General features: G+C 39.4%; 1 protein-coding gene and 1 long non-coding RNA gene across 3 annotated transcripts in view; both read right to left on the minus strand.

The window, feature by feature from the left end:
- The window catches only part of LOC137168812 (uncharacterized), a 45,226-nt gene extending 43,108 nt beyond the window's left edge, over window positions 1–2,118 (minus strand). For both annotated transcript variants that reach the window (XR_010924346.1, XR_010924345.1), the window contains exons 1-2: window positions 1,914–2,118; window positions 813–897 (exon numbers count right to left, since the gene is read on the minus strand). This is a non-coding gene — a long non-coding RNA (uncharacterized lncRNA). The remainder of the gene's footprint in view (window positions 1–812; window positions 898–1,913) is intronic.
- A 1,305-nt stretch (window positions 2,119–3,423) lies between these two features.
- On the minus strand, window positions 3,424–10,020 carry LOC137169899 (G-protein coupled receptor family C group 6 member A-like). The gene is made up of 7 exons (XM_067573310.1): window positions 9,848–10,020; window positions 9,566–9,732; window positions 9,217–9,326; window positions 6,963–7,739; window positions 6,658–6,824; window positions 5,999–6,180; window positions 3,424–5,830 (listed from the first exon to the last, which is right to left on the minus strand). The coding sequence occupies exons 1-7, from the start codon at window positions 10,018–10,020 to the stop codon at window positions 4,647–4,649; spliced, it is 2,760 nt and encodes a 919-aa protein (XP_067429411.1). The 3' UTR covers window positions 3,424–4,646.
- Window positions 10,021–10,832: the final 812 nt, after the last annotated feature.

Consider the following 10,832-nt stretch of genomic DNA (forward strand, 5'->3'; position numbering starts at 1 on the left):
TTAGACTTTACAAAATATAGTCTCGCTATGAATACAGTCCACCTACTTCTCTAAAATAAAGCTTTGCTATTGTGGCCATTCTTCTAAGTATTAAGTGTTTTGATTTTAATTGGCATTTAGATTAACAGAAACAAATAAACAGACAAGGATTATGAATGGCAGATTATTGAAAATTAGGATGTGCTTACATGGGTGTGGGACAGAGATAGAGAGATAGAGTTTATGACAGTGAAAAACAGAGGGAGCATGTCAGAGGGATGTGTGTACTCCTATCGGGGATTGTGTGTGTGTGTGTGTGTGTGTGTGACACAGAAAGAGAAACAGTTGAAGATCTGATGCAAAGTTCAGATACGCGCACACACGTGTGCACACACACAGACACATATCGCAGGCAGCAGTATGATAATGACATGGAAATGATATGGTAATGATATGGTAATCTGGCAACATTATTCTGCCCACCAGAGACTAGAAGGGAGAAGAACCTGCCACAAACTGCGCACACACAGACACACACACACACCAATGCAAAGGGATAAGGTGAAATCTATGGACTGACATGGCTAAGGAGAGTTGGGCCAGCGTGGGGGAAGGGGTGCACAGTCGTCAAAATGTTGATGGTGGGAGGAAGTATCTTTTGTTGACTGCTATACTACTTTGTTGATTACGCATAAGATTTTTTTTTTGCAGAAAACTGTAATGTAAGATACTGCAAAATACACCAGTGCTGAAAACTTACAAATGAACAAAAATCTCTCTATATACAGTTTTCTGTTTATATATAAAAAAATCTTAACTCAAGGTCTACTTACTACATTTCTTCTGGAGCTTTTCAATCCTATGACCTGTGATGACAACTGAGCAAAGTCCATCCGCTGATGAAGGCCACGAAAGTGTCTGAAAGAAATCAAGTAAGTGGATTTTGAGTTTAGAAAAACTATTATTTCAAAGGTCAAGAATGAAAATTCAAGTTTATATGCACAATTATAAATATACTGTATATATATTGTAGGAGAGGTATTCGATAAACCTAAAGACAAATCTGAAGCATTAAAATAAAAAAAAAAGTTGACAGAAAAGCATTGGATGGTCTGAACCTAACACTGAATACAACACTGCCACCCTCTGGATAAACATCTATACTACAGTATTTCCAGCGTACAGTACAAACAATATAGTGATTGTACAAAAAAGGAGACATGACTGTAACTTGAATAGTAGTTCAATTGTGTTATTTAGGAATTCAGATCATGTGACTTTGTCCATAGTGTCTAAGAGATGCCTATAAAAATATATAGTGGTATTCAGTTTATCATAAAATAACCTAATTAATGAACTTGACTGATGAAAAATCACTATTACCTAATCAATATATTGTTCATGTGATTTGGTGTTTATGCAATGTACAGCAATAATTAGCATTTTTTTTTTAATGTTACTGTACTTTATGGAATATTTTCACAAGATAGTTTTGTGTTTAGTTTTGTGTTGATCTTTGATTTACTGCAGAATTACAATAGTTATTTTTTAATGTAACTATTTTAAAACACCTAAAGTGTTTAAATAACAACAGGTAGGCTACAGATGATTCAGTTCATCATTTATGTGAAACGACTGGAGGAGTAATGTCGGTGAGAGAAAATACAAAGATATGAACAGATATGTAACAAAAAAACAGCTGAATATTATAGTTCAGTCACAAAAAAACATCTTAACCCAAAGTACACTTACTAGCTTTTTCTAGAGCTTTCAACTGAATGCTACTGTATAGAATACATGACAATTTAACAAACATGATCTCTTGAGGCTCCAGAAAAAGCTAGTAAAAAAGCTAGTGAGTGGACCTTGAGTTAACAAAACTTCAGCACACAGTTATACCGACATCACCATCCCTTATTTCCTCTCCTCCCTACCTCCTCTCTCCCTCCCTGGTTGTCACTGTTTCCCTCGCTGCTCCCCTTTAAGTGGCTGTGATTGACAGGTGGGCTATATCCATGCAATATCACCCAGCGCACGTTCCTATTCCCTCCTGGAGCCTTCATCCGCCGGTCAAATTAACCTTCCGTGCCAACGGGAGGGGGCCCTGCGTGGGCCAATCAGCAGGTGATTAGGCCGGGGGTGGGAGGGGTGAGGGGGTCACCGCGATGGGGCCATCGCCAGCCTGATTGGTTTCAATCAGTGGCCAGCCGCAAGGACAGCTGGGAGCTGAGCCGCAGTGAGCGCTAATCAACGCGTCCCACAGTGAGGCATGAACAGTCACTACACACACACACACACACACACGCACGCACACACACACACACACACACACACACACACACACACACACACACACCTTCACACAAACAGATTGATGTCGGTGTACACCTACACACTGACAACACGGACATCACTGTGTGTACACATTCACACAGAGACAAGAAACACACAAATACACACAGCAAGACATGGGAAGCAGAAATGAACAGTCAAGACCACAACAGATAAACAGAAAACCCCATAATGGAAAACCAGAGAAAAAAAAGAGAGAGAGAAAAAGAGAGAGGGAGGGAGAGAGACATACTCAGAGCAACTGCAGAATCTCATAGTAAATTGAATGACTAATTGCATTGGATTCGTTAATTTGACCACTGGCAGATCTGATAGGGGCCTGTGACATTGGTTAGTGATGCTCTGTCCTACAAACCACAACAACACATCTCCTGTGATGTCTCAAAATGTGGAACAATCCAGATTCTCTCCGCTATGTCTGATGTCATGCTAATTCTTGTTCAAATCTTGGTAAAGCACAGCATAGAGCAACCAGTGATCAGATGAGATGAGAGAAGTCACAAAGAGTATATTATTGCTCTTCTACAGTGGGTTGAAAGCGGAGGAGACACACTGATCTGCTCTGGTTTATATTTATGACAGTCAGTGTTACTGACTTCTTTGGTAGTGGGTGGGATCATTGAGAGGAATGTCTCTAGGGTGACCAGAGCAATAGGAGGAGGATGGTGTATGTGTTTTTTTTCCTTCAATGGACACATCTGGGACCAAACCCAACAATGAGACACGCTTGAAGTCATTTTTCCTAAGGCTCTGTGTCCAGAAATATGAGTGCCACCAGCTCCCAACAAGGAGCACTAAAATAAAATATTCTTCCTTTATAATCAAAAGTTGAAAAAAATCTAAGTGGGTGCAGAAAAGCAAGTACTTCCTTCATTATTCAGTATGACAAAACAAGGAAGAAAAAAAAAAGTTTTATTTGGTTGTCTATCTCTGTGAGTCATCATTGTTTTCATTTTTACAGAGTGATAAGATAGCAAACAGACTCTTCTTTGGAACAGGTACTTCCTTCATTAGTCAGAATAGCAAAACAAGGAGAAAATGATCTTTTAATTGGTTTTCCAGCACTGTGAGTCATCATCAGTTTAATTTTTAGTGATACAAAGCCAAATAACAGACTCCAATTTTGAACACTAATGACAGGTAAGTCAGTCAACACTTTTTATTCACATTTTCCACCTTCATGAAGTATTACAGTCTGAAATGTGAGATCTCAGAGAGCCTGCAGTATATTAATCATTACATAGTTTACTTGAAGATGTAGAGAAGATTATTAGACTTTAAGAGAAGTTTCTTTTCAAGATAATATTTGCCTTTCTCTGACTAAGGTTTGTGTGATATGATTTCAGTCCCTTGACACACATACGTCTAAATATATACATCACCATAAGAAACAGATAATTATATCCAAATCCATGATAATGCAAACTTGTACCAGAATGATTACAAAGTAAAGTACTGATTCTTGCCACAACGACCTTTGACATCGACTGTATATTTGATTGAGGTATTTTTGCAATAATATTTTGCTATGGTGTTTTATCCTTAAATACCTCAAATGACATTAAGAGCTAACATGATTAGTCAATTAATCCATTAGTCACCATTAATCAGAAACAATTTTGAAAAGCAGTCATTTGTTCCAGTCATTTTTACGCAACAAGAGTTGATCAACAAAGTTTTGATCAGATGGTGCTAGATGAAGTCAGGAAATCACCAAAGTTATTACAATTCATCCTATGAGGAACATGAATGTCTGTTTAAAATTTCATGGCAATCCACCCAATAGTTGTTGAGACATTTCACTCCACAAACCCCAAAGTGAACGTCATGGTGGCGCTAGAGGAAAATGGCACTAGGATTAATCCTCTGGGGACCACGAATGTCTGTTTAAAATTTCATGGCAATGCATCCAATAGTTGTTGAGATATTTCAGTCTGGACCAAAGCAGTGAACTGACCAACCAACACACTGACATCTCTGGAGCCGTGCTGCTAGCATTCTTAAAATTCCAAACGTTCTCTGGTTCATGGTCCTCAAATATGAGGATGTACTGCTTTTCTTGATTTGGTCCAGGCATATGGACCATTGCTCAAGTTAGATTAAGCACGCAATTTGAATAAAGTCACATTAAACTCTGGTAAGATTCTAATACCTTATTTTTTTTACAATCTACTGACATTTTTAGGCACAATGATGAACCAATTAATCTATTAAATGATTAGCAGATTAATCACTAATAAAAATTATTGTTGCCCTAATAATATTTGAACCAATACATTTTATGCTTAAGATGTAAATATTGTAATGATTTTTTACTATTGTGAATCACTGTGGTATTGTGTTTGCAAGCTTAAATATTTCCTTAACTGCCTCTTATTGGAACTGTGGTCATTCTGCAACTTAGAGAACTGTGAATTTGAGACTGGACTACTAGAGACTGATGACAGACCAGAGCCCATGGATGAGTTCAGTGGATCTGATGACAGCGGATTTGACATTGGTAATTCCACATCTACAGCAGGGTTTTGGATCCCCTCAGAGCTAAATGAAGATGAGACCAAATTCCCACTACTACTATTTGGGATATCACCCAAGGAATAGTTCCTGATTTCCTGGCGGAACGCACTCTCTGTGTTTGCTTCCTGTTTAAACAGAATAATGTAACACTTTGTGAGGAACTGACAAAACAGGATGCCGTAGGCTGAGAGGAGGATGACGACCATCTCTACTGCTGGATGGTACTTACCTTCTACATTGACATACACCGGGCCAAAGATGATCCAGCTGATGAAATAAATCAGCATACTAAAGGTGATGAACCTTGCATCATTGTAACTATGAGGTAAATTTCTGCCCTTGAAAGCAACACCAAGACAGATGAAAGCTAATACGCCAATATAGCCTAACATGGCACCAAATGCAGGAAAGAATGTTTCATCGCAGAAGTGCAGACGCATCTTTTTGTTGCTCGTTTGCTTCCATTTGGGCGTTGGAGGCTTGAGTGCAAGCCACACGGCACAGATGATTACTTGACCTGACAGGCACACTGCAATGATGATGTAGGGTTGGTAGAGCTTCTTCAGGATTCTCTTAGTGTCGGGGTCAAACTCAAAGGCCAAGATGATCTTAAAGGACTTGACCATGATGCAGGAGACACACAGGGTGAAGCTCAAGCCAAAGAGTACCTGTCGAGCTTGGCATTGCCGGCGGTTGGGTTCACCACCAAATAATATTACACTCACAAATGTGCTCAAGAGAGAGAGGAGGAGGAGGATGCAGATTGGGCCCACAGATGCACGCACAACAGGGGTATTCCAACGTGCAAGGAAGATGATCCCAACAATAAGGGTAAGCAGTGCCCCTAGAGCAGTAACTGTCAGCAGCACGATATGATACTCATCATTCCATTTCAGGAAAACAGGTTTCTTGAGGGTACAATTGTGACTTCCTTCAGCGGAGTAATGAGTATCAGTATTACACTTATGACACTGTGTGGAATCTGCAAACAGATGAAGAATGCTCATTATAATCTTCAAGTCGGATATACCTTTATCCCTCATAGTTGGCAAAGTCATATATTTGTTTGGCAGAGTTACCATTGTTTTGTTTTTTCTTGTATAATACAGGTCATCAATGTTATTGGAGTTTACTTAAGTCAGATACACACCGGTTGTGTTCGAAAAGTAGTCCTTAGGACAGGGATTGCATTCATAGCAGCAAACTGGCTGGTGATCAGATGACTTCTTCACGTAGCCTACTTTACAGGTGTCTGAGCACCTGGAAGTCACATTTCTCTGAGAAGAGAAAGAATCCTTATTATGCACTTTCTTGATAGAGTTCATAAATATGCTACAGTCTTTGAGAAATAGAAGGACTATGATAGGTAATGCTTTGATGAAATGCTCATCTTTTGAAAACACAACTAAGGGTCAACAGCCATGCTAGTGGCTCTGTGAGGCTGTATTGTAATTAGGCAAAGTCAACCTAGTGGTGGCGCTAGAGTAAAAGTCAGGGGATTGCTAAATAATTAGGATTCATCCTCCAGGGACTATTAACGTCTACAGAATTTCAACCAATCTATCCAACAGTTGCTGAGGCATTTTAGTTTGGATTTAAGTGGTGGACTGACTGACCAGCACATGCATAGATTCACAAAACTAGCATGGCTAAACATTAACTGAGTGAATGTAAAGAAAAGGATACATAAAATAGAAATTAGAGTGATAAATACATGATAAAAGAGTCAATTAAGTCATTAAAGGAAGGTAAATCCTTACTGTGACATTCTGGAAATCTTGACGTGTTTTTGGTGAGATGAAAGTGAACATCTTGTTTTCTATATCGTAAGTAGCCACAATGTAGCGCACATCCACAGAGGTTGATTGGTTCCTCCACAGGATGACTTCATATCCTGAGTTGAGGTCACCCCTTTCGTTGAATGCATAGTTTCGCCCGTCCATGTGGAACGTTGCTCTCTTTAAGGCTTCTCGTAACTGGAAGAGAAAAATGTTGAAAACGGAGTGAATTTGTGATCATGCTGAAAAAGAAATTCATTTTCACAACTTTCATTTTAAGTCATATTACTTCACATTTAGTCATATATGTGTGTGTGCTCATGTGTGTGCATTCACCTCCAAGGGTTTTAATCTCTTCGTCTTACAGTCCCTGTTGACGCATAGGTCTGCAACAGCCTGAGCAATAGCTCTAACTGCCAACTCAACACTGAACACAGCATGCGGATATATCATCTTCTTTAGTGCCTCAATGGCTCCCAGCTCTACATGTGAGGAACTAGCTTTTTGTCCTTGCTGTTGATTCTTAAGAAAGTCATACAAGAATGGGTTGTTCTTGTTGTGGTCAGGGTTCACATCAAGATTACTGAGATACTGCTCAAAATTGTTTGTTTTTCCAGATTTAAGTGTAGTCCCAAAGATTATTCCTACATCACTTAAAGTCCAGTTTCCAAGTACATTAGGTGATTCTGACCAATTATCACTGGCCACCCAAACTTTCTCCCTGCCTCGAGGATCCTTGAGAAGATTGTCAAAAAGATACATCATGTGGTCAGTTTTGGCAAAGGACACAATGACCTCGACTTTTTCATTTTTAGTAATGTCTTCAATTGTGGCATTGATGCTGTCCTTGAGTTCGCTGTCACTCAGAACCTCTGGGAGGACAGAGACGAAGGCAAAGCAGATGTCTTTGTCTTTTGCATAGTGCTGGAGTCGGTCCCGTGCATAGCGGCCAGCGTCACTATCAGTTATGACGACACCAACCCAAGTCCATTGGTTTTTTTCAACAATCTCCATGATGACGCGTGCTTGGTGATCGTCCTCTGGTACTGTCCTCATAAAGCTTGGAAAACGGGTCTTATCACTCAGGATACCAGCGGTTGAACCATAACTTATCTGTGGAAATGTTACAAAACATATAAGAAATTGCCACATGACACATTTTTTTCTGCATTCATATACGTACTTGATATCTTAAAGGAATAGTTTGATATGTTGGGAAATAAGCTTAGTCACTTTCCTGCTGAGAATTAGATGAGAAGATTGATACCACTCTCAGCCAGTTAAGTTGCCTTCAGATGATAAAATATTTGTTCTATGCTCACCATGAGGAAGGGCGCAGAGCATAGTGCAGTTTTTCTTCTATCACTCTCTACCTCCCCTGCTTAAATGTGTTGCGTCTGGCTACGTCACATACAGCTGTTATCTCATTGGTTGGGCTTTGAAAGGTCAATGGCAACCAAGGTCAAAGCTGTAATAATTTGAACTTTGAGTGCAGCGTTCAGTGACAATTTTGAACACCAAGGGCAGAGCTTCCACCTAGTTGGGCACCAATGCTCACCCCATAAAAAAACAATGGCACATCCAGCACAGAGCAGCTTCACTGCTCATCATGTGTGGGCACCTTTAGCTTTGCTTAGTTTAAAGACTAGAAGCAGCCCAGATAGCAAAATTGCTGTGGCCCAGATCCAACACACACTCGACACTTTCAGCACTTTGATCCGGCCCACATACCATGTGGAATGATGGCATTTGTGGGGTCCACTCCTGTTTCCCAGATCTGGGCCACAAGCAAGCTGTATGTCAACAAAGAACAAAGCAGATAAACCAGAGCTTGCCCACATCCAGAATACACATACCTGAGAGGACCACATCTTTACCAAAAAAGGCCCACATTTGATTTGGGATATTTGGGCCATATTTGTTATTTTATATGTGTGCCATTTCAGGTTCACATCCATTTTGTGTTGGCCAGAAGAAGGCCAGCAATGCCGCATCATTGCCTGAAGTGGCCCACTTCCATATTCTATCTGGGAGGGGTAAACAGCTAGCCTGGCTCTGTCCAAAGGTCCCAATTCCTCCAACACCTCTAAAACTCACTAATTAACATGCTATATTTTGTTTGTTTAACCCAAACAAAAACTTAAGTGTAAAAACAATACATTTTGGCTTTAATTTCTTGACTGGGCGAGTCACTGCTGGTTGTCTGGCAAACTCATGATGACAAAAGACTCCAGGAAGTTACAGCATGTAGCACCCCTTAAAATTACAATGTGTTGTTTTTATACTTTTTTTTTTGGATAGTCAGGCTAGCTGTTTCCCCCTGTTTTGAGTCTTTGTGCTAAGCTAACTAACTGTAACTATGTGCTAGCAGCAGCTTCATATTTAGCTGATAGATAAGCGAGTGGTATCAATCTCAGTCTGAGCAAAAAAGTGAATAAGCGTGTTTCCAAAATGTTGAACTATCGCATTGTTGACTTTCTGGTGAGATTTTTTTTGCAGTTCATTTTTGTTATGAGGTTTATGAATGCAGAAATCTTTCATTCAGAATTTAGCAGCTCATCAAGACATGGTCAAGACAGCTCAGTCTTACCTGAGGTATATACTCCAGGTTGAGTTGCCTAGTAACTGATATGGATATCTCTGAGTAGTATTCACCGACAACAGCCAACACAGGTGGGGAGGACCTGTCTGGACCATCCACTTTATGGGATTTAATGGATAGTAATAAATAATTTCAGAGGGCAGCCCTTGCATTCAATATTCATATTATTTTTTGACATTTTTTCTTCTCTTTTTGTAGTCATGAAATCGTTTTCATAATTTATGTGCTATGTATCACAGTAATCCCAAAAAGTCTTTAAAGTACAGTTATTGATGGATGTTTATCACGACAGATTCTTGAATTAATGCGTTACATTTCTAGTCCTGAGACTACTCACGGTTTCTCTTCATGAAGTACAGGGTTTGGTTCAAGGCAGTGTTAACCTCCGCGCAAGAGTCCAGTATTAATAATCCAAGGGTGAGGTTCCCCAACTCATGCCTCTTATTTACCTCCTCCACTGCGTGCACCATTATCAGAGACTGGACCAGTCGAGCATTACTGAACCTGTGGGATCCAATCACACATATTTTTAACACTTGCACCCAAATTTAACACACACATTCATACGTTTACTGCTCAATGTGCTTCAAATAAAAACACACATCAGGGTAAAACCTACCTGTCACAGGTCCATGTCTCCCTGCCATCTTCTCCAGGGGTCATTTCCACGCTTTCATGTATTGGGAACAATCCACCAATCATAATGTCACCTGGAACTGTGACATTTTTGGAACCTGTGGTACTAAAAATCTGGCCCAGAAAAACTAAGGCAAATAAGTGAATCTTCTTCATTTGTTCTTTTAGTTAGCAAAAATCTGCTTCAAAGTATGTCTGATTTCCAGATCTCCACTAAAATCTCAGTTGTGAATGCCCGTGGATTTGTCTCACCAGTGTATTTGTAGAAGTCAGAGCTGTCTGTGAATTTCTTGAACTGGAAATACAACTCATCCTGTTCCTCATCTTTTTATAAGGTATCATATGTAAGACATGAGGAATGTAGAAAATGTTGTCTGCAAGTCTTGTCACCATTACGTAAATAGAACTTATGCACTGATGACCATGTTGTGCAACAATGCCTGATGGTATCAGTGTCACCCAATTAAAGCTTCCTAGGAAGACAAAGGTTTTTCCCCAAGTGGTTGAAAATACATATTTGAAGAAGAGCTAAAGGAAGTAAAGACATCCACACCCATTCTCAAATCTTCTGTGGCGTTATCAAACCAGGAAATCTATTACCTTGTTTTTGTTCGCTCATTTCTTATGAATTTCTTGCCCTAGATCGAAATTTAGAGGGTGTGCTATTTTAAAATAACAGAGCAAAACTTATAAGAAAAACTGCTATATAATACATTGATTATAGATCCAGACTGACATCAAAGAAATGCAAAATTAAGAGCCTTCCATATTTAAAAAAAATCCATAAAAACAGTAATAGAAAGTACCACTCAAGTATTGTACTTGCATACAACAAGAAGGAAATACTGCACTTTTTACTCCTAAAGTTACTAACTAAAGTAGTTAAAATTAGCTCTACCCCAATCCAATGCTGCAATTTTAAATTCTGCTGACACGTTAATGATACAAAGAAAAAAGAGGGGGACCCG

This window comes from Thunnus thynnus, chromosome 18 (assembly GCF_963924715.1).
Source record: "Thunnus thynnus chromosome 18, fThuThy2.1, whole genome shotgun sequence".
Lineage (NCBI taxonomy): Eukaryota > Metazoa > Chordata > Actinopteri > Scombriformes > Scombridae > Thunnus > Thunnus thynnus.